This window comes from Mytilus trossulus, chromosome 9 (assembly GCF_036588685.1).
Source record: "Mytilus trossulus isolate FHL-02 chromosome 9, PNRI_Mtr1.1.1.hap1, whole genome shotgun sequence".
NCBI lineage: Eukaryota > Metazoa > Mollusca > Bivalvia > Mytilida > Mytilidae > Mytilus > Mytilus trossulus.
In genome coordinates, this window is record NC_086381.1 from 39682712 (window position 1) to 39707582 (window position 24871).

At 32.6% G+C, this 24871-nt stretch overlaps 1 protein-coding gene and 1 pseudogene across 2 annotated transcripts; one reads left to right on the forward strand and one right to left on the reverse strand.

The window, feature by feature from the left end:
* Positions 1–1555: 1555 nt before the first annotated feature.
* LOC134682900 (protein FAM221A-like) lies at positions 1556–18421 on the reverse strand. 2 transcript variants are annotated; one of them, XM_063541810.1, is made up of 8 exons: positions 18125–18421; positions 16532–16610; positions 7704–7798; positions 6972–7162; positions 6282–6494; positions 5750–5866; positions 2897–3009; positions 1556–2370 (listed from the first exon to the last, which is right to left on the reverse strand). In XM_063541810.1, the coding sequence occupies exons 1-8, from the start codon at positions 18199–18201 to the stop codon at positions 2257–2259; spliced, it is 999 nt and encodes a 332-aa protein (XP_063397880.1). In that variant the 5' UTR covers positions 18202–18421; the 3' UTR covers positions 1556–2256. The 2 variants fall into 2 exon arrangements, with proteins under 2 accessions (XP_063397880.1, XP_063397881.1); XM_063541811.1 differs by lacking the exon at positions 18125–18421 and adding an exon at positions 17265–17342.
* A 2526-nt stretch (positions 18422–20947) lies between these two features.
* Positions 20948–23207, forward strand: LOC134682902 (uncharacterized; annotated as a pseudogene).
* Positions 23208–24871: the final 1664 nt, after the last annotated feature.

The following is a 24871-nucleotide window of genomic DNA, read 5'->3' on the forward strand; positions in this document are numbered from 1 at the left end:
CAGAATCTTCTTCTTATGGAATATGATGGTTGTTTTTCCTTCGTTTTTGTCCTATAATAAGGGACTTACCGATTTGAATTGTCCTTTGAGTTAGGTATTTTTGTTACTTAATTTTTTACTCACATTATTTACTTTGCACCTCGTATTTTATTTTTTCATAAGTATCTGAATGCTTTTTTTGACATAAACGTTGTCTCTGCTAGCTTATGATAAAAAACCTTGATATGAATTTGAATTGAATGAAATATTCTCGAAATCTTCATTATACAATAATGCCATCTGGTCCGAGAACTCAATTATTTCGTAGTGCATTTCTTTTAGAACATAAATGAAAATAAAAAAAATCCCACCTGCGCTTTCTCAGAGAAACTTTTACAGTGTGCTGTACTACTTTTGGGACAAATTATATCAAAATTACAGAAAACTTCATCGGCTTTAACTCAAAATATGGACAATTGTATGTTTAGGGCGTCTTGAAATCTTTTGACAGCTTCCGAAGTGCTAATTTTCAACCTTTTTCAGCTGGACCAAATCACTACTTTCCTTTAAAATTCTGGACCCACATTTTTTAAAAGTGTAATTTCATCCCTCTACTTGCAATTGAGGCATTAAACATGGAGAAATAAATTTGGAAGGGGTATAAAAATTAATGGCAACTAACCCATTGTCAACACTAGGGACTATATTTGTTAACAACGAAAATCAAGGGACGACAATGGTGGTCTCGGACCATCTTGTACATCAAATAATTTATTTTATCAAGTTTAAATTTTTGGTTTAATATAGCAAAAGTGTATGAACTTTGCCTTTATATTACTAATTTGATTAAAGATTGTATCAAAATCTTCAGCATGCATAGAAAGCCATTGAAAAGGAGAATTGCCCCTTATTTTATTGATCTTGTACTTGCATCATGTCATAGGTCAAAGTTCGTTCAGTGTACATTCACTTGTTTGTTTTCAATTGTCTTTTGATTGGGTTTAATTAAAGCCATTTCAATTGATAGATTATTGTGTATCTTTCTGTGTTGTGCCGGTGATGTTACACAATTGGTCCAGGTAAGGATAAAGGTTGGTACCTATTAAAAGGTTTAAACTCGCTGCGTTTCACTTTCTTTTCAGCTGTCCTAAGTTAAAAAAAAAAAGGTGTTCAGTGGTTGCCGCTTGTTGATGTGGTTCATAAATGTTTCTCGTTTCTCATTTTTTTTTATATTGATTAGACCCTTGGTTTTCCCATTTAAATGGTTTCACACTAGTCATGTTTTAGGGCCCTTTATAGCTTATTGTTCGGTGTGAGCCAAGGCTCCGTGTTGACGACTGTAGTTGTTTGACATATGCCGGAATGGTTTAATTTGACAAATTATGACTTTGATTGAGCGTTGCTTCATTTGGCACTCTTCTTAAATCGATGAACAAAATCATCTTTAATATTTAAATAAAACTTGATTTATGGTCAATATTTTTGTACTTTGCAGAATGTTTTATACCTAAATCGGTTACAAATAGCTGACACTAAAATGTGTATACTTGACTTAAAAATAAGTAAACATGTAACATTCATATTATCTATTTTAATGTAAATCTATTGAAAATATCTTATAATAAAATTCTTAAAGCAGCTAGTATATATGATCTATCACAGTCTTATAAATATCTATATAGTTTGATATAGTTAACAAGTGAACAATATAAATGGACGGAAATATACATCATCATCATAACAGTCATAACAATCAGAAGTGTACAAATAACAGAAACAATACTTATGAAAAAGCAATACATTATTTTAATTCCTGTAGAGTACACTTGAGCTTGTGAATGAAATTTAACAAAACCAAATTGCTGGTAACATTGGAAATGGTCCATTCATTGTGTTTTATTACCATATTATAGTTTATCTTACCTCCTATACATTTCTAGGAATATGATAGGTTATAAAAGCAACCGCGTGTATATTCCGTATTAGGTTAGTAGGGTTCTATATTAGGTAAGAAGGCGGGGCTTTTAACAAAGATGATAGGAATAGATCAAAATCAGTCATTCCTTTGGCAAGTACTTTTTTTTTAAAACGAGGCTTCACATTAAATAATACTATATTATGCTGCAAATATAAAATACTGAAGGGAAATACGACTTAAAATTAACCGTTTGACGACTTGTTAGAGCCATACAATGCCCTAAATGTATTTGGTCGAGAAAATTCTAAAAGCAGAGGTCCTAATTAAGATATAACTGTGCAACAAAATAAAAAGGCATTCTATTTTCTTGGTTTAGGAGTTCTTGCTGAGCGTGGTTTATCATCAATAGCTTTTCTCGTTCCCGCACCAAGCTGACCATAACTATCTGTAACATTTGATCTCCCGCCAGCTTTCTGAAATCCCATAAAAATATATAAGTATAGTATATACAATCTGATTAATATTCAGATCTATCATGACTGGTCTTCTTTACTCGTCATTCAAATGAGCAGAACGTAATCAGAGATTTAATTAGATTTAGAAATATACAATTTTCTACTTTTTTGTTTATGTTACCAGCAAGTCAGAGCAATTCTTATATTAATCGGCTAGTCTTAGAAGCTTTCAGTTATGGAAGCCCAAAGGCGCGCGCTGTTCTTATTTCTGTTCCACTTTCCTAAGAACACTTTTTTATTCTTTTTTCCTGTTTGTAATTGCATACAATTTATATTCCTTTTCGGGTTTTGATTCGTTAAGTTATGAATAAGTCTCATGATTATTTCAGGAACATGTTGTAGCCACTGAGTATATTATTCTCGGCCCTGCTTTAGTGATGGCACGTCTCTCATCTTTTTTTCTTTTAAACGTAAAACTGAAAGTAAAACTACGAACTACTATATTTTGGTATATTTATAAATAGTACAACCTATCACCACATACCTTTTCTTGATACCTCCTCTCATAATAATCCATGTCAGCCTCTCCTGGCCTCTTCATCTGAGAAACCCTCTCAGTGAGGTCACTAAATATCTCATCGTCTGGGTCGTCAATACCTGACAATTTAATAAGCATACAATTAACTATGAATTAGGTTGCACTTATTTTGATAAAAAGGTTCTTATAAATTCATTGTCTGTTGCAAGATCTAGTTCATATACAAAACTCGGATTTCGAAGCTAGTGGCCATTAATAGGTAAATCTATATGTTATAGATACACTAGTAAGAAGATGTGGCATGAGAGTGCCAATGAGAAAAGTCACAATTTGTAAAAGTAAATCATGTAGTAATGCCTGTTTATCTATACCATTTCGTTAGCAATAAAGTTGAGTGTTTCGTTAATTTAAGGTTTTTAGTGGTTTTCGTAATTACAAAATGAAATACAATACGAATGTGACAAATGGTCGACAAAACAACTTGCTTATAAACAAAGTAAGATAGTATCGATCATTACCGTTTGTATTAAACGTGGTTCTGGATCACGTAAGAAGAACTGGCACTTGCCTCATAATTTTACCTATATATATACATTTGTACCTCTATATATAATACAATGTACTTTATTTCCTATCCATCATCGGTATACGAAATAATTACGATTGACACATTTGGGTAGCATTGCTACGGATGATTCCGACAACAAAATTAGGCGTGTTATACACCATTGTGAAGATAAATCAATGTAGATTTACGACATAACAATTTCTAGACAAAGCCAAAACTAAACAACGTTTTGGAGTGTGCAAATGAAAAAAGAAAAAAAAAGAATGGATTGCGATAATATTTTTATTTTTGGAATAAATCTGTTTATGTCGTTTGGACAATATAATTATAAAATATCTAAAAATGTACACAGCACCAGTTTTACGTTCACTATCAAGACTGGTTGTGAAATGGTTGACCGAAACGATTTATCTTCATTCCAACCCATGATATACATATAGCGACATTCAAACAGCATCTGCATAGTATGAAGTTTACAAAATAAGATACAATAATTCAATAGAGTACCATGTAGACAAAGTTAGTGCAACAAAAACACAAATTTCAAATCTGTTAAATTGCACAGACACCATGCTTTGTTGTGTTAGTGTTGACCATGTACCAAACACAGTCACTTTTCCCACAATAAAAATACATATTCAGATGGGTACGTAGTGATTGCAAATTAACAAACTGTTTATACAGATGGAAACTACATATCAATTCATCTGTCAACAAGAGTGCTAGGATTTTGAACATGTGTAAGTGAATGGAATACATTCATCTGGTCTGTATTGTCTCTTCAGCACTGTTCTTCGCAAATGTGCAAGTTATACCAACTAGTATCCAGATGCAAAAGTCACCAAGGGTAATCTCATATACGACATGAACATTTGCATTAGTTTCACTTTAGTGCAAGCTTTGTCGGTTGGTTTGATTACGATATTTAAGATACTGGTGCAAGCTTTAGATTATGCCAAAGAATGTCCTTATACTAGTATCCCTTCTCCACCTAAAAGAGTGTACAGACACACCAACACTTGTCAATTTTAATTCTAAGGTTAAAACTATGAACTACAGACAACTATTTCTAACAATAAACTTCACTTTCAAAAGCACACAAGAGCATAGTTTACCATTAGCATGCAACTGTTTATTTTGTTCCCGTTCTTGTAAATAAAAGAAAGCAGTTTAGAACAGAAATACTATTGACATTCTAGTTTTACTTCGTAAATAGCTTTCTAGAATTAGTCAAATTTTGATATCTTGAATTTTATTTTGAGACCAGTCCAATGACTACTAGTATATATTGATAGGGTTTCGGAAAATCGATTAAACAGTTATAACTTATAATCTTTTCCATTACTGAAATAACAATACAGAACTTTTCAATACTTGGTTTTAGAGGCATGATTTTTTTATTAGTTGTTAGTGGCTTTGAACTAGCTGTCAGATAACTGCGAGTACTCTCAAATCTGTTCATTGTGTCTTTTTGTGTCGGGATGTATAAGTACCCGGCCACGTCCACTTTTTTTTTTGTCTATCTGTTGAGTGAAGCCTTTTTCAACTGATTTTATAGTTCGTTTCTTATGTTGTACTGTTATACCACTGTCCCAGGTAAGGGGGGATCCCACTAACATGTTTAACCCCGCCACATTATTGATGTATGTGCCTGTCCCAAGTCAGGAGCCTGTAATTCAGTGGTTGTCGTTTGTTTATGTTACATATTTGTTTTTCGTTCATTTTTTTACATAAATAAGGCCGTTAGTTTTCTCGTTTGAATTGTTTTACATTGTCTTATCGGGGCCTTTTATAGCTGACTATGCCGTATGAGCTTTGATCATTGTTGAAGGCCGTACGGTGACCTATAGTTGTTAATGTTTGTCATTTTGGTCTGTTGTGGATAGTTGTCTCATTGGCAATCATACCACATCTTCTTTTTTATATTTACTTTTAGCCGTTATTTTGGTTTTTCGACTTATTTTTTGTCAGTTAGTCTTTTTTAGCCTTGTAACTAAACAAATATCTATGATGTTTATTGCCTATTCTGACATTTTCACTGAATCTGAATTTTGCATGCATAACAAAAAACGCTTTAATACTCCGTTAATGCATGTCCTCCCGGCTTTTTTCCTCTCTCTTATTTGTTTTTACATATTTTAAAAATCAATAAACTTTTGTTTCCTGTTATCTATATTCATGTCAGATTGAAAGATGTATACGGTATACAAACAACAGCTTGACGAAAACTGTGTTTTCCAATGTAAAATATCTAAAATTAAAATAGCCAAATTGTAGCTAGTAGTACATACCTCCTTTCAGCATGTTCTTCTGCATTTGATGAGATTTAATCGCCTGAACATTTGATCGTAAGAATGGGTTGTCAGCTGATGTGATCGACTGCTCAAGGAAACCTTTGTTTGGAGCACCTGCAGAGAAAACATATTATATATAGAAATAGTAATGTTGCTGAAGCAGCCACAGAATGAATATATTCTCAAAAAAGAAATTTTATTTAAATATACAACATATGTAAACTTTTGAAAAAAAATGTTCTTTGACACTGTTTTGACTTAAGATTCCCGATCTCGTATCACCTCGATTCTATAAAAATCGTAAGAAGTACTTTTAGTAACCTTTTCCTTAAAGCAATGGTTTATAATAAGCTATTTGAAGAGTGTAAGATGCTGTTAATTCGTACTAAGTTCACAAGATATTTACATCAGATTGGTCTTTAATCTTCGAACTTGAAAATATGCATTTTGTTCCAAAGAATTCTTTTGAAATTTTGGATAAACGTTAATCTTCACATACATATCAAATATATATAAGATGATTATATACCTCTACCGCTAGGATCTAGCCTCATATATCCGTCTGCCAGGGACGAAAATCCAGTTATTCCACCCATGGCAGCATAAGGCGTGGCTTGTCCTATTGGATGACCTCTGGCCTCGCGTTCTTCCGCAGTTTCTACGACCATTTTATGTTGTTTGTATGAACCTCCACAGCCACAAGTGAAGGAACTTGTAAACCCAGTGCATTTTATACACCCTCCTGCATAAATACACAATGTAAATGAAAATGAATAAGATTGTGGTGAAAACAGCTGTTAATCACGATTTCAAAAATGTTAGATATGATTATTAGCGCAAAATACAAAAATGAATCTATAACCAAAACCCAAAATAGAATTATAAAAAGATTGTAACATAAGAATATTTATCAGCATATAGTTTTCTGTGCTGTTCATGGAATTGATAATGAAAACGGTGAATCTGTCAAAGAGACAACAACCCAACCAAAGGGTAAAAAACAGCGGTTCCGAGAAAATGGACGCCACATTAAACTCCAAAACATATAAATGAAAAAAAAATACATGACTAGCAAAGGCCAAAGGTTACTGACGTTGGACAGGCGCAGAAATGCGGCGGTGTTAATCATGCTGTGTGAGAACCCAACAAAGTGGAACCCAACCTTCCCCTACACCTCTAGTCAATGTACATCGATGGATTACTCTGTGTATGATCATACGTTTTTTGCACCGGTAAGGTTGTTCTTCTGAATGCTCTTCGGACGTGTGTTTGCACGTGCATCTTATTGGCTGACTACCATTTAGTGGAGCGAAATGGTAAGTTACACATTTGCATCCCCTCTGTCTGCAGGGGAGTTTTATAGGTCTTTCTGTAGGTGTAACTTCAAAATCAGTTTTATGCTGTTTGTATCTGAAAAAAAGAATTTCAACTTTCAGATTAGATTTGAAATATTGAATCTCAAGAACAAATATGAACACAAAAAAACAATAATAAAAAAATGTGAAGATAAGCAATATAAGAACACTTATATTAAGACAAAAACAACATATCGACTAGGTAAATCTACTATTTTTTTCCCAGGAAGGAAAATAAAATAACAAACATCAATCATACAAGCACACACACAAACACCCTATTTGTATGAACTTTAATACTCAGGTGCGAGCGAAACAGAGAAAGCTTTATCAAAGTCATTTACGCTTTTTAATATGTGTACCAAATTCATATGTCTTTGCAAATCTTTATTTTTTCGAAATAAAGTTGATTTTTATGTACTTTTTAGATGCTTCAATTTAGAGTTTGCGTGTCACACTTGAAATAAACCATCTTTAATCTACGACATTATGTCTCTGCATAGTCATTTGTTGTCTCTCTGGCAATCATACCTAGTCTCCTTATTTCATATTAAAAAACAATTGACCGTTTTATACAAAATTTGCTGTTACATTACCTATGTGTACAGAAACATGGCGTTTCAGGTCCGATCATTTTACAGTCCATACCAGTGGGTGCAGAATAACTAACGAACAGTCTGTTTTTCATTCTCTAGAAATAAATATACTTAATTACATAAGGCGCAGCTAGCCAAGTAAATTGAAAAATAATTAGTTTGTACTAATTCCTTAGTCCATCCATCTTCGATAGCCAAAGGTTACAATTCAGTCTTCTCCTCTCTAAGGGTGGTGGAGATGAAGGGACTAGTCCATCCATCTTCGATAGCCAAAGGTTACGACCCAGTCCTCTCCTCTCTAAGGGTGTTGGAGATGAAGGGACTAGTCCAACCATCTTCGATACCCAAAGGTTACAATCCAGTCCTCTCCTCTCTAAGGGTGTTGGAGATGAAGGGGCTAGTCCATCCAACTTCGATAGCCAAAGGTTACAATCCAGTCCTCTCCTCTCTAAGGGTGTTGGAGATGAAGGGACTAGTCCATCCATCTTCGATAGCCAAAGGTTACAATCCAGTTCTCTTCTCTCCTCTCTTAGGGTCGTGGAGAGAAAGGGACGGCATCGTAATCCTTGGCTATCGAAGGTGGATCAAATCAGTCTCATAGAATATAGCTTTTCAATATTGTTTCTAGTTTTTCTAAACCTCAAACACCGTACCAGAGTTAAAAAAAGGCAACGGATTTATATCAACCTGGTCTCAATGTACATGTGTGCTGTATTACACCAGTTCTCAACTGGCATTGTCTATTAGGCGAGTGACATTCAGACCTAAAAAATATTTGTAATGCACCTATATCTAACACACGGCTATATTATATATCATTCGAAAGGGAAACATGTGTAGACTCCATTTTTCCCGGTCGTAAAAGTAAAATATGGTGCAATATTTTTTAAATTGGGGTTAAAGGACATTCATAAAAAATGAAAGAAAAACACTTTTGTAGTGTTGTTGTATTATTTGAAGCAGCAAGTAATATACATGTAGCTAATTCAAATTTTACTTTACACGATACTATGATAACGTCTCTCTGATTCTTAGTTTCATATCGTTCATGGTTTGGCGATAATTGACGTCATTTTGACGGTTTCACTCTGCTATAGGTAAAACGGTTCTTTCTACAAAAACGACGTATAATAACAAATATTTGACCTTAAATGTGTTAATATTTGCTCTAATTGATGGTGGTCCGTGTAACACTTATCAATTCAAAGTTTTAAAAAGTTTTGAAATTTTAGATTTTTGGAATTTTGATCAAAGTTTTAAAATATCAAAATTTCAAATTGTGTTTAAGTTTTGAAATTTTGAAATTTTAACCAAATTATTAAAATATCAAAGTTCTAAATATCGTTTATAAATTTGATATTTTAGAAACTTGATCAAACTTTTAAAATACTAAACCTTACTCGCAACTTTGATTATTTCACTTTTTGAAAGTTTAATTTTTTAAGTGTTTGCTTAAAATATCAAAAGTATAAAGGGGCGACAAGAGGGGTACCTGTAATCACTGATGTAAACACGGCTCTGATAAGAACTTTTCTTAGTTATAAATTAATAGCATGAAATATTTCAAATCATTCTTAATAACAAAATAAATAATGAAAGGAAGAAGTCGGTTTTTTTTTATGAAACATATTAGACATCACATGGGATAACAGTATCCTGAAATTTTAAGGTTGTGCATCTATCAAAAAAAAATTTAATTAAACCTATTTAAACCGGAATCAACTACGTTGATTTAAATCTCTTATATAAGGTTTAGCGTTTGAGATAAATAATTCAAAGCTATTTTGTATTCCCAGTGCCAAACATTTAGAAGTATCAGTGAAAAATGACCAACTCGAAGTAAACCATATAGTATTATTCGCCTTTTTGACGTTCATGATGAAGGTAGATCCAGAAAAAGCGCTTCGGTCGTATACAACTTAAAACGTTTTCCTTTCTTGTTTATCGATTGCAAAAGCCATGATGATAATATATTGTCTTTTATGATTTATTTCAGTTCCAATAAATGATACGGAAGGAATACTTAATATATAGCGTTGCAATGAAAGTTGTGCTAGGTGTGTTTCAAAAAATGTACTGGTTCAGTGATTATAGACGTAATACTAAACTCCGAAATATATAACAATGCACTAAAATCAAAATCATACAAGACTTAGAAGGACAGAGGCTCCTGGATTGGGACAGGCGCACAGATGCGGCGGGGTTTAACATGCTTCGTGAGATCACAACCCTCCCCTATACCTCTAGCCAATAAAGAATGAAAAACACATGTAGTAATACGAACAGTAAAACGCACTTTAATAGGAAATACAAGTCCTATGTCAAAATAGGAAACAAACTAAGAAACTAATCAGCATGACAATGATAATAAAATAACAAAGGACTACTATATAAGGCTAGCAGTTACTATCATACGCCAGCTTCAGACCTCAACTTATAAACTAATTGAAAGGTTTTATATGTCTTCATTATGCACACTCTCTCCCTGTTGCATTTATTGCTAATTTGTTCCGGAACATTCATGAAATATTTCTCACTGGCAACAACAAAAATCGATAATTTTTAAATAGGTTGTTAACATACAAATTACGAAGAAACGTAAGATTCAACTTCCGAGGACAAAGTTTCTCTTATAGATGGATTTAAATATGTATTAACTTCACATTGGTCAAACACCTCTTTAATTGTTTCGTTCTTATTTTTCTTGAATTTCAAATTTCAGTTTCAGCGTTCTGTAGGTGAATTCTTTACTAAAAAATCAGCGTTTTACATTCAACTGTTTTTTCGAGAGCAACATAAGTGTACGGCCAAAAATGGAAAAAAAATCCATCATGCAGCTGACAGTGTGGCTTCTCTTTGCACGCCCCATTCTGACTGGACGTACATGTGTACTTTTAGTTTGCTCAAAGTCGATTGTCGTACGATAACTTAAAAATACCCAAAATAACAAAATGCAAATACGGGACAATAATATCCTTTAATACAAAAAAAATCTTTTCCTTTTGTTTACTATTATAAAACAGTGGTTGATTTAGAACCTTTAATGGAGCTACGTGTATGATAACCAGTCCAAACGTTTAACTTTTAAAGTGGGGTGAGGTTGTTTTGTCGAAGCACTCACAATTTTATTAAGTTTTTCATCGCTATTAATCAACTTGTCTGGTTCAAAATTTAACACTAAAAGGCATGGATAATTTTTCTTTTGTTCTCTGCTGGCACAGAATATTATATCATCAAATTAGGGATCAGAATATTTTAATGTACCATTACCATAGAAGCCCCTAGTGGTAATATCAAGTAAAAAAACAGGGACTATCTAAATATTGGTTCCCCAGAAGATTACCATTTTTCGCTGATAGAAACTTTTGAACACAATTTTCAACTTTCAAAATGCCGGCACCTACAACTGGATAGATGGGTGCTTAATGTAGTACAGCGACAACTATTACATAAACATGAATGCAAGTTGGGTGCTTAATGTAGTACAGCGGTAACTATTACATAAATATGAATGCTCGTGAAAATAATGTTTATGGTATACGTTTATATATGATATGGAAGGTTTCAACTTTTACAAAACCAGAGCTATTCTTTGGATTTAAAAGTTTACTTTATTTGACCTTTTCAATTTTATTTGACTTTATTTGCCTTTTTAACTTCATTTGGTTCGAGTGTCAATGATAAGTCTTTTGTAGACGAAACGCGCGTCTGGCGCAAAAAACCGGCAGAATTTATATTCTGGTATCCATCTATGATGAGTTTTTGTAGATACCTTGTAACAGTATCTTGGTTCCAATTTGCTGATATTGGATCTTAGTACCGTCTTAATTTCAGCGTAAATAAGATTATATTAAAAACCTCCCACACTGTGGACTAGCACAACCTTAATTAGGACACCATCATTCAGTATCATAAAACCAGCAGGTAAAATGGTCAATATCAGAGCCGTACGTCTGTTTTTTAAATAGATTATCTTCTTTTAAGAAATATTAATTTTGTCATCCAATTTTTCACAGCTTACAAATGTCCGTTTTATTTCATACATAAACTTTTAAGTATCAGTATGTTTTTAATTCATATTGTTTCGTTTCGTTCCGCTTTTATTTCGTTTCGCTTTTTACAGGTATCCCTCTTATTGCCCCTTTTCTGTTTTGACATTTTAAGCAAACATTTAAAAAATCAAACTTTCAAAAAGTGAAATAATCAAAATTGCGCGTTAGGTTTAGTATTTTAAAAGTTTGATCAAATTTCTAAACTATCAAATTTATAAACGATATTTAGAACTTTGATATTTTAATAATTTGGTTAAAATTTCAAAATTTCAAAACTTTAACTCAATTTGAAATTTTGATATTTTAAAACTTTGATCAAAATTCCAAAAATCTAAAATTTCAAAACTTTTTAAAACTTTGAATTGATAAGTGTTACACGGACCGATGGTGTGCCATGCAAAGTAAAAAAATATGATGAAATATTTGTAAGTTGGACGAGAAAAAAGGAGAGAAAACAACGCAATAAAGAGAGTAAAAAGTAGACGTCTTTGTCACATCAATAGTGGCAAATTCCAATAGTCATTTGTTTGTTAACAGCCTACAAACCGTGTCAAGATCGGAAATCACTATCTTACATGTTTAATGATACAACCACAAGCAAAGTTTAAAAGGATATATGAATCACATTTTAAGTCTGTCCGTCCGTCAGTCCCCACTTGTTTGCGGCCCGTGTCGAATTAAACCAGGTAACTTAAACATGTATACAGATAAACAGTTGATCCAAAAACCAATGATTTCAAATATAAAATGCATTGTCTTGAAATATAGAACTGATGTTAAACACACTTAGTTCAGAGATGTATTTTGGGATGGCACGTGGTTCTTCATGAATTAAATCAGTTCATTTTAACAGTGGCATTGACATTTGAGCCGTCAAGTGTCCAAACATTGTTTGATTTGTTCTTGTCTGGTTTGTGTCCGGTCCATATATGTTAAACCTTTAAACCAGGGTTTTCAAAACTAAGTATGCATATACATCATATAATAGGGGATGGTCATAAACTAAAATCAGGTCACTATGATATGGATCCAATCATAGTGGAGTCCTGTCCGCGACATATATAGCTTCATAACTAAGGTTTTTACATTGTCAAGGGCCTTTTATAACCGACTATGCGGTATGGGTTTTGTTCATTGTTGAAGGCAGTACGGTGACCTACAGTTGGTAATGTCTGTGTCATTTTGGTCATTTATTGACAGCTGTCTCATTGGCAATCATACCATATCTTCTTTTTTTATATTTACCAAACTTCAGATACAGAAGTCGGTTTTACAAAAAAAACTGAAGACAAGATTTATCGCAAGTAAACTGAACTATTCATGACTTGCGACCAGCTTAAGTCGTAAGATTTGTTGTGAAACTGACCCCAGAGATGCAAAATTAAATGCGGTGATTTACAAACTTAACTTAGGTCCCACGGTGACCCTTATTTTGATACTTTGGATTATATACAATTTAATTTCTTAACGTGTTTTTTTTTATCACGACTGCATTTATTTTCACTCACGTTTTTGCAGTCAAAAGTTTTGCAGTTAAAAATGCAAGCATTAATGTCTTACCAGTATTCAAAACTTAGATATATATAGATTTTTATCAACTAATATGAATTTGCGGGATATAGTTCGGCTAAACCTATATATAGTTTTTTTGTCATTCTGGAGGATTTTCTGTGAATTATCTATTTCTTAAAAAGAAACGAAATAAATCTAATTTATTACAGATAATGCAATTTTCTCTTTTGTGATTTTTAACAATATAAGACAGTCGAAGTTCATATTTTGAAACTGAGCCTGTGAAGCTTTTGATTTACCTGAAGAATGTTTGATACTTCACTGTTACTGACATAGTTCTGTGTAACAGATGTTTACAATGATTTCAGTACATGTACAGGTTCCCTAATGCATATTGTTTTCCTTCACAAGAACAAATTTATTAAATCCTGAAGAAAGTATGACGTATTAAGACCACTTTTGTCATCTGAAACATTGTACATGGGTAAACCTACTGCCGTATTTGTTTGTTATGACGCCATGTCTTTGTTTGCCAGCTTTCAGAACATGTAGTTTTAATGATGATGCACTTGGTGGTAGGCGTGACACGATGGCAATCTTTTTGGTTTGAAGTCTGATATTATGTAGCTTGCTCAAATCGTCTTGATTAGACTTATACATACGTATTTTTGGTTTCGAACACTTTTAGAGTTTTCTTTCAGCACCGATCTACACGTCAATATGAATTTTGTTTAAATTGTGATAGACCCGCTATCTATTGATGATTTCGAAAGCGTTAACAGAGAGTTTTCCATGAAACACAGATAGATGATGAGCTATATACTATAAACTTGTAAGAGCATGAACTGTTGGTAAAGGTAAAGGTACATATATTTAATAAAAGAAACTATACATGCACAATAAATATGGTGCATCGCCAACCATAATTCACACTGGTTATATGACTCGTAAACAGCACACGTTGTTCCATGTCTACAATACAACGAAGTGTCAGATCATCGTAGAACTCTGACATTACTCCTCTCAAATTGTTAATTTAGAATAAGAAGCCTGATAATATCATATTATAAGCCCGGTACCTTTGATAACTTATGATTAAAAGGACACTATGATCTCTGCATACCAGAGACTGAATGCTTTGAGGTAAATAACTATAGCTTATCGTATGGCCTAAAACAAGAAGCAATAGCCAACACCGTATAAGCTATGAAGGTTCTAAAACAATTTTAATTAGATACCCATAAGCTTTATTCATGCTCAAAACTACAAACAAAAGCAAAAATCATAAAAAGCAACTAACGACAACCATGAACAAATCAATTTGAAAGATATTAGGCATAATATGATCGCTTGTTTACGTTAGACACGTGTTTCGTCGACATAAGACTTATCGGTGACGCTCGAACCAAGTAAAACTTCGAAGAATATTTAAAAACACATAATCCTATTTAAAATACAGCTTAAGTAATATATACTCCCTGAGGTGGAACATTTATTTTGTATTTCAAATATCTACAAAAAATTCAAAATTGTCAACTGAATGAATAGATATCCCCATATATTAAAGTTTTTATAGCATAGTAACATACAGGTTCTTGACGTGGTCCTAGCACATACGCTATAATTGTTTCCTCTAAAATACTGACCAAATTTGCACCATCGATAAGTCTACCGTATGCGATAGTTAAAACGGTAGGAAATTTAAAAGGTGGACATATCTCACATTCAAGTTCATAGTAAAAATATCAGATTTGACTCATTTTTGCGTACTTTTAGTTGCAAACTAAAATGTGCATTGATCCAATTGAGAAAGAAGTATTTTTCAATATTTATTCATAATCTCTGCTTTTTGTAAGTGCAAAATGACTAGCAACAGTAAGATATTGGTTTATTACCAAGAAAAAAAAACCGATGACATTTCAGCTTCTATGGTCCTTTTAAATTATTTTTTTATACTTTGAGTAATATTAATTTAGTACCCAAAAAATTGCCTTCCTGGTTAATCATACTCTTTTTTTAAGCGTTTAGGTCCATTAACTTGAGGGAAATTATCAGAGAAAGCGATTTCGGAAATTTGATTGAAAAGGGGGAGTGTGTAAAACATGTATAAAATCCAGAATAATACAGCGATAATGATATGTTTTAAACAAGTAATGAACTCTTGAATAATACGAACATCATTAATTAATGGGTTTCGAATCGAAAGTATCTAAGAAATGAAAAAAAAAACGAAAATTGGCACCAATTTTATAAAAAAATCCAAAATTTTACAAAAATCTTTGTTTTTTTCGCAAAGATTACTTCTTTTATTTTTGAAAAGTATTTTTTTATACATTGACATGTTAAAAGTACATAATTTTTGCATTGTGACAATAGAAAATAAAGATACATGTTAATTTTTTCACGCTTCAACACTGTTGGTCATTTTTCAATTTGGAATTATTTCTCGATTTTAATTCAATTTTTACAAAAATTGCACCGTACGATTTTTTTACGACCGACCAAAAAAGGAAGTTTAGATATTATACTATAACATATAAAAAATTCAGCTGTGTGTTAGGTGGGTGCATTAAAGTCACTAACTAAGCGTCTTTTCTGGAAATGTCACTCGCCTATATGGAAGATTTTGTTTACAAACAAGACATTTTTAACACAGGACTCTATACAATACTGATATTGATATTCACGGGTAAAATTTAATAGACATTTAAACATGCGCTTTCATTTTTTTTCTCAATCTTATTGCTTTTAAGCAGAAGCTGAGCGCAAACCAACTTAGATTAAAATTAAGTTATTAACTGAAAACGAGAATTAGTTATGGAATCTTAAAGATCTTTGCCAATGAATGTACTACTAGTATTCCATTGCATGATTTAGAAGACACTTATAACTCCAATACTCTTCCCTTTTCACGAATGTGACCTACTACCGAATTGGGTTATTTACCGGATTTGTAATAACATAAGCTACACGACGGGTGCCACATGTGGAGCAGGATATGTTAACCCTTCCAGAGCACCTGCTATCACCCCCCTTTTTTGGTTGGGCTCATGTTGCTTAGTCTTAAGATTTTTGTGTTGTGTCTTGTGTGTTGTTGTTTGTCTGTTTGTCGCTTTATTTTTATCCATGGCGATTGCCAGTTTTCGATCTGTGAGTTTGACTGTCCCTCAGGTATCTTTCGCCCCTCTTTAAAAGAAACCATCTTGCCTCTGTAATATTTTGATAAATTTGTAACACAATCTTGCATTAGTATAGTTATCATACCATTGGCAGTACTTTCTTTTTGTATTCCTCAAACTGATCCGGTGTCATGAGTTCTCCCCCGTCATCATCACCAACGATTCTGTAACAGAGAATTCATTGCATGTTAAGATTAACATATGCATATTGTAAGTAAATTAGTAAAGTACGCAGACTTTATTCAGAGTCGACGTAGATGTTCAATTAACAGTAAAAAGAGCTGGAGAATCTTATAACCGACCATGTACCATATATACAAACCACCACCACTAAAGAAAGTTTCATCTTTAACATGTACACGTTGGCATTGATATATAGGCACAAATAATCATCAAAGTTGTGTCGAAATTAAAGAAACACGATTAGTTCAAACATTTGACTCGATATGTACCATGCATACTTCTTTTTATTACTATTTCATTATGGTTCTTATTAGAGTAATTCTTTTCAAAAAATATTTTAATACTATAATTAGTCGTAAGTTTTACTGTTATAGTCATATATTAGGTTACGAGTATCGTTTTTCTCGTATTATTATTTTTTTTTTTTTGGGGGGGGGGGGGATATTGATCGTTGAAAATCAACGTATGTACTTGAAGACTTAGCAACACTGTATCTTTTTTTTATGTTCCACTTTTTTTTTCCATTTATTATCTATGTTGCAAATTTTGTTCGCTGGACGGCAATTTTAATTTTGATGATTATAAACTCATATATGGGCCCAGACCCTTAAGATCATAGAGATACATAAACTTACCATTCACTCTAAATTTTACAAAAGGAACTGGATGTGATACCACAAAAAGGCAATCCCCTCTATACATGTTGTGATATGTACGGACAATAATTGTGGGACAACTAATTGTGTCATCGATAATTTATAATAAGAAAAATTAAAAGATTTTCACCTGACAATGAATGAAATACCGGTATACTTACTATACCCCGTTCACACTATGTCTTTTTAATCCGAATTCGGATTACTTTAAAGAATGTAACTTAATTATGGTATTAAGAAATATTAACATCTGCAAAAATATTATTAAAAATTTAGCAAGTAATTGTTTCAAATTTTTTCGTTCATACCTAAAATTGAAATGGTACTGAACCATAATTTTCAAAAGCAATTATAGACTAATTATAAATGACTGCATTTCGCAAAGGTTTACGTCCAGCGCAGACATAGGAAGAATTATAAAAAAATGCATCGCTGACCTAGGAAGAATTATAAAAAAATGCGTCTGATATGTAAATGCATTCTGTAACATTTGTTGATACTTGAAATGTTATTGTGTATAACTATGAAGAGATGTGATATGAATGACAATGAGATAATCATCCACCAGAGACCAAAGAACATCGATTTAAGCATCTTAGGTCACCATACGGCCTTTAACAATGAGCAAAGCAGACCATATGGGAAGCTAGAAAAGATCTTTATCGTTGTAACTAGACATCATAAATACTGGTGTTAGTCAATATATTGCACCGACATTCGAATAGAAAGTTTAAATACCGGTTGAATGCATTCAATTTTCTCTGTTCATACATGATTGTACTGTATTGTACTCTGTAATTCCTATATCGATAGTATAGTAAACAATATAGTTGACTTGCCTTTTGTATTCCAAATATTCGTCCACAGCCTGTGCATTTTTGTTGTCAAATTTTAGGTGGTACTGTCTCTCCGCCATTTTTTTACTTTTACCTGGATGTTTATATTAACTACGGGATCAATATGTTTATATTCAAACCCATTAAGCATATCTAATGTTTAGTCAGACATGTACAGTTTTGCTACACCCAATATTTAAATGGTATAAATCTTATTGAAAAAGATTAATTAAGGTTGGTGACGTAAACATGTTCTTTTCCCTCTTATCGCAGTGTTTGGGAGAGATACGTGTACACGTCAAAATATTCAAATTGAAAGATAATTTTGGCTGAAAGATAATTTTTGATAAATATGGTGACCAAATTTAACATTTGATTGGCAAGAAATGAGACATGTTCCATTTTGAATGTTTGGATATAACCAGTTATCCCCCTTCATACGTATTTAGTCATAAAATGTGGCTGCAATCAGTATAATTTCAGCCACCTTCTTTTATCATTTTACCATGTAGATAATTTGTGTAATTTTGATTTATTCATTAATATGAAAGGAGTAGGTCCGGTAAGGACTGATTTTGGCCTCAAATTTCAAGTTCATCAGACGAAAGATGTTGACCACTTTTTAAACACTTAAGTGTCTATATTATTTGATTCAATTAATTTATGTGAAAGATTTTAACTAATTTAGTCATTAAAAACGCTCCGATTCAAGCTCAAATATGAAAAATCTACCAAATATGCCGAAAAATGTCACTTTTAAGATGGTTTTTGTCAAAAATGAAAGTGGCCGCATCCGTGTTCATCCTCAACCTTTATATATGTTATGTATTATCATCAAATACAACTTACATTTAAATATTTTGGATGAACACGAATGCGGCCACTTTCGTTTTACACGGTAACCGTCTAAAATTTAACCAAAATGCTAGAATTATGAAGATTTTAGTAATTTAGCATGACTTAATGGTACTAGTACTCGATATATGTACATCGTATTGTGAAAAACAGCCCATATTTATGAAATAGAAGCATGCTACTGTCCAATAAATAACTAAACGTATACATTTTAACAATTTTGTAAAACTGCTAACTTATATTTTGGGGCCAAAAATGGGTCTTACTGGACCTTCTCCTTTATACAACATCTTTGTTGCTTCCAATGTTTTAATCATGTAATAGAGATTTTTATATTACATGTATTTGTTAACTTATATTTGTGTTGTTGTTTTCGTTGACGGTTGATCTGACATCTCCTTTTATTTTAGGATCAAACTCGACGGATATATTTGGCAGTGTAAAAAAAAAACAAGTTTTGTCAGACACAATAACGTTTCTTAAACATGTTAAATACCGGTTTTCTTTTACTTATGTTTTGTTCTCTTTTAATTTTTATCAACACAACTTATTGCTTTTTAGTGTAATTCTTTTATGTACATTTTATAAAAAAGAAGATGTGGTATGATTGCCAATGAGACCAGCTATCCATTTTATTAATGCACCGTTATCGATATCAAAAGTTTTAGGGTCGATTCATAAGAAAACTTTAGTCTAAACTCCAAATCATGTGACTGTCCCAAGTCAGGAACCTACTCAATGGTTTTCTTTTGTAATATACTAGTATCTAAATGATGGCCCCGGTTGAAATTATTTATGAACCCATTCCTACAGCACTGTATGTATAGTACTGTTGAAGGCTTCTGTTCATCTTTGATGTATTTTGATATTTGAATAGGGCTGCTTAAAGAGGGGGCCCTTGAAGTATACCCCATATCTCGTTTTATTATCTTTTCCATACATTATTTTCACAGGTGCCTCTGATTATTTTTGTAAAGTTTGTTGAAAATAGATTTGGTAGTTTAAGAAAAAAATGAAAAGCGGCAAGTTAACTGACGACGGACGACAGACGACAAATAATGGCGATAGTTCACCATCATAAGGTCTCGAATTTTACCATATACTGGTTATTCTTGCAGTATGCATATTGATCGCTTTGGTCGGAATAAGAATTGAGCTAGAAGATGTTGGAGGAATTTAATAGACATTATGACGATAAGTTAGGAGAATTTAAGTTGGAATATAGAAGAGAGATAACATTTTCACACACTGCACATTTTTGTCGTTATCTACTGTGTTGTTGAATTTCAATTATATAGTTTGGTCTCATGAAAAATTCAACTGACAACTTCTTGATTGCATGTTTTCAAAGTATATTAGTTTAAATACTTATAATACGTCTATGCCATACTAAGTTATAGTAGAGAGAACTTATGAATATTAACACTTATAGTAGGGAGAACTTATGAATATTAACACTGGTGTGTGTTCGGTTTTTAACGGATGTTATATCATCTGTATGATGTAAAGTTAAAATTCAAAGTTATAACTTATTTTATTAAAAATTTTAACATTTTTATGTTATTTTTGAAGTATCATGTTTCCTTTAATATTATTTTATCGTTAAATATCATAATTTCTCCCAATTGCTTATAAACATTATATGCTTTGGTTTGTATAATATATAGATCCATTTTACCTCGTTAAATATCTATGTTTTAATTGTAAACGTACTTTCAAAACATATTTTCATAACGAAAGTTCTAAATGCCACGTTTAAGAAGAACTGGTAGTTTGGGAGAATTTAAAACTTATTCGTATAAATATTTAACTGCATGCTATACACCTCGGGATTTTCCGTTGTATTTACTTACAAGACAGGTTAAAACTTATACAGTATTGATTATATTCATTACTCACATCACATGATACTAAGTATTTAAATAAAGCTTGGCTAAGTATATAAATAAAGCTTGATTTTTCTATCAACCATTTGCGGTACACTGAAGTTTGTAACACAACAAAAATGGCTAGCACTTCTAGTTTACATGTACCACCAGGGGGATTATTAGAAATAATATTTTCCTTCGATACCACGGGTTCAATGTCCTCAATATTAGATGAAGTTCAAAGCCGACTGCAAGATATTCATGATACAACGTTTGCAATCTGACATTCCTGGAATCAGAATAGGGGTTATTGCACATGGCGACTATTGCGACAAAGATGTCTTTTATTTAACAAAAGAAATTGACCTGTGTCAAAATGTTGGTGAACTCTGTCAGTTTGTACAGAATACCGAAGGTACCGGTGGAGGAGATGTGGATGAATGTTATGAACTCGTTCTGCGCATGGTTCGACAAAAAAGTTCATGGACTCCAGGTTCACAAAGAATTCTTGTGATGATAGGTGATGCTAATCCACATGAACCAAGCTATGAACAGAATGTCGATAATATTGATTGGAGAGAAGAATTAAAACTTATGAAATTATCGGTAAATGATATACCATTATCATATTAATCATTGAAACAGCGAATTTTAAAGGAAACACCTTTTAAAATTCGAAATATATAAAACATCAATCATGTCGAAAAGAAAATAGTAAAACAAAAGACTATTATATTTTAGTTATTATTATGTGTAATTAATATTCTACTTTTTTTCTTCTAAAATCTGTATTTAATTTTCAGGGTATAAAAGTGTATGGCGTCCAGGTGTTTAACTTTGAAGGAGTTGACGAGTTCTACCGAAGTTTAGCAACAGAAACTAACGGACATTATCTCAAATTAACAGAATTTTCAAACATTTGTGATCTAATGATGGCTATTTGTTACGCAGAGCGGGGCGAAGATTTCTTAATGGTAAGTTTGCTAGTTAGAATTCCTGCTTGCATATAATACTTAAGCATTTAGGAAAATGGGGGAAAAATCAAGACTCCACGTCAGTAATAAGGCAATAAACATTCGACAAATTCAAATTGTGTGCTAAGAGATAAAACATATTTGAGGTTGCAGTTCTAACATGCCTATACAACAAAGTCATGTATACTTATTTTTTTTTTTAAATTTCAGAACTATGAAAATGAAGTCCGATCACGATTTGGTACATCTGAGAACGTTCCGAAAGATGTGGAAGGTATATTTGGAACTTTACGCAGAGGTGACTCTACTAAAAGTACAACAAGCGGAACGACAGTTCTAGTTCATGGTCCACCAACTTCCGCTAGAATTGCAACAGTGATACCAATGTGCAGAAAACGCAAGGCATCCGCTAATACAACGGACACAAAAGCAATTGATAGCAATGCTACTCAGAAGAAGAAAGCAAAGTTAAAACGGCCATTAAAGGTGTGTATATCTTTGCAGCATATTTTTAAATAAATTTCGTAAATATATTATTTGAATATATAATTTTAAATGATATGTTGAATTTTTTTAATGGTCGATGCACAAAAACGTATTTAAAAAGCTGTTTACAAGATAAAATATATACAATTAAATTTTATACATCATAAAAGGGTGATAATTATGTTTAGTTTTTAAGGAAAGTAATTGGATTTTTTACAGTGAGAAATATCGTATGTAAAATATAAATAAAAGCTCGATATAGAAAAAAAGTAAATAAAAAACTCTTTCTATTTTGTAGGAATTTAGGGAAAGCTTGAGTACAACACAATTCGATAAAAGGTGTTCATGTAAATCGTCCACCAGGTGGCTACTTGTTTACTCCCCTGAAGACCCTCACACAAATGAATTCAAGACTCGGCGATTATACAACGCAAACAGATACTGGAAGAAAAAGATAGCTTTTAAAAAGCTTTCAAATGACAAAGGAGTGTATGAACTAGCAGTTCAAACCAAACCAGGTAGAAAACTGCATGTTGTATACAGTCGTGTGTTTGACCAACGGAGATCTAAGTTAATGCAGACGACTAATTGGGAAGATGTTTTATTTCAGTCGAAATATCAGAAAAGTAGAACTATGCCACATATAAAGAATGTATCTGCGAATCAAGGGTGTCGTGTGTTCTTAAGGCGAATGAAATACTCAAAGAAGACAGTTGAAGTTGTTAGTAAAATGGATTTTGCATGGAAACATGTTAATTCAAGGAAATTGGTTAAAAACAAAGTTGAAATTTCCTAGCACATTCGATTGTTTGTAGCAATCATTTAGTTATTTAAGAATTTCATAGATTCACAGCTCATTTTGTTTTACTTTTGTGCAATATTTGACAAGTGCTGAAGTTTGTAATTTATGTATTTATCTGTTTTGTTTTAATAAAAATATATGTAAATTGAAAAGTTTATTTTAATTGTGAAGAACAACAGTTGACTATAGCTTTCTTTTTAGAGCAAATTCACTTTTATAATCACTATAACTATTTTATTTAGAAGAAACGAAATCGTGTATATAATGTGAAGTTGTATAATTTAATCTTAGATTAGTTTTACTTTACAGATCAAATCTATTAAAATGAGTGAAAGTCTGGAGTTGTAGACACCATCATTCACGTTCTGAGCGCCTTTCTGACTCAACATTAATCTGGAACACTTATAAAACCGAAGGCAATTAAAAAGTCAAATAACACAAAAAAAACAACAACTTAATAAGTACTAAAAAGAAAGATTAGTTAACTACAGTACTATAAGGTCAACTATTACTGAGAGAAAATGCGTGAGCATCACAAACTAAAGCAACAGTAGTTTACCGATGTTAAAATCTCATTGATGAATTAGGGACAGACCAAATTATGTAGGTAACACACAAATCGTATGAACTTCAAATATTCGAAACCGTGTACAGATTTAGCATCAAAGAGGTATTCTAATTACCCTTCCGGAGCATCTGATATATCACCCCTAGTTTTTGGTGGGGTTCGTGTTCCTCAGGTTTTTATTTTTTTATGTTGTATTTTGTGTACTAATATTTGTCTGTTGGTCTTTTCCTTTTTAGCCATGGCGTCGTCAGTCTCTTGTCGTTGAGTTTTAATGTCCCTCTGGTACCTTTGGAATCTCGTTTATTCATTAACTATATGTATTAACCTACTTTCATCATGGAGATTTTCCGCTTGTGGTAGCTGAAGTCTCGTCATACTTTTCTCGTTAATGACATTCATACTACCCATAAGCAATACATCGAGTGGCGCATTAGAGGAGCAGGAACTGATTGTTACTACGTAGCACCTTAGGTCACTACGTAAGGTTAGCCATGTTGCGCAATGACTTGTTTTATGTGTAATTTTCTGTTCGTTCGTTTGACTTTTCATTTGGTTGTAGTGTTGTCTGCATGTCTGAAACAGAACCATGGGTTTTATTGTCCCCCCCATTAGAATAGTGCGTCTTGTTTTATCTGGTAGCCTAGTGGTCAAGTTGAACATATACCTACCGCGTCGTTTTCTTGTATAGACTCAGGGTATAGTTATTGTTAAATATATCTTATACTAGTATATTAGTATACCTTTGTCTATATTATCGATATCATAATGTTGACCTCAACGCACACAGATGTACCGTGATTGACATACAAGGAATTCTGTTAAAACTGGTGATATTGGCGAACATAGATTTGCAGAGAGGTGTAAGTTTTAGTTCCTTGTTGAAGGCAACGCTGACAGGTTAGAGAACCACAGTGTTAGGATTTCTTCTGTATGTATTTTTTTATCTTACCTCCTACACATTTCCAGGAATATGATTGGTTAAAAGCGTCTGCGTGCAAACCGTGTATATTTGATATTAGGTTAGTAGGGAGGCGGGGCTTATCTCATACACGGTTAGTAGTGGAGTTAATAAAATTGAGAATGGAAATGGGGAATGTGTCAAAGAGACAACAACCCGACCAAATAAAAAAACAACAGCAGAAGGTCACCAACAGGTCTTCAATGTAGCGAGAAATTCCCTCACCCGGAGGCGTCCTT

Excerpts from the sequence above, each read along its gene's own strand:
- LOC134682900 (XM_063541810.1), bottom strand. The coding sequence starts at position 18,201 with ATGGCGGAGAGACAGTACCACCTAAAATTTGACAACAAAAATGCACAG. Across the intron at positions 3,010-5,749 it reads GAAGAACATGCTGAAAGGAG|GTATTGACGACCCAGACGAT; the intron begins GTATGTACTACT and ends TTAAATTGTCAG. Across the intron at positions 2,371-2,896 it reads AGAGGAGGTATCAAGAAAAG|AAAGCTGGCGGGAGATCAAA; the intron begins GTATGTGGTGAT and ends ATGGGATTTCAG.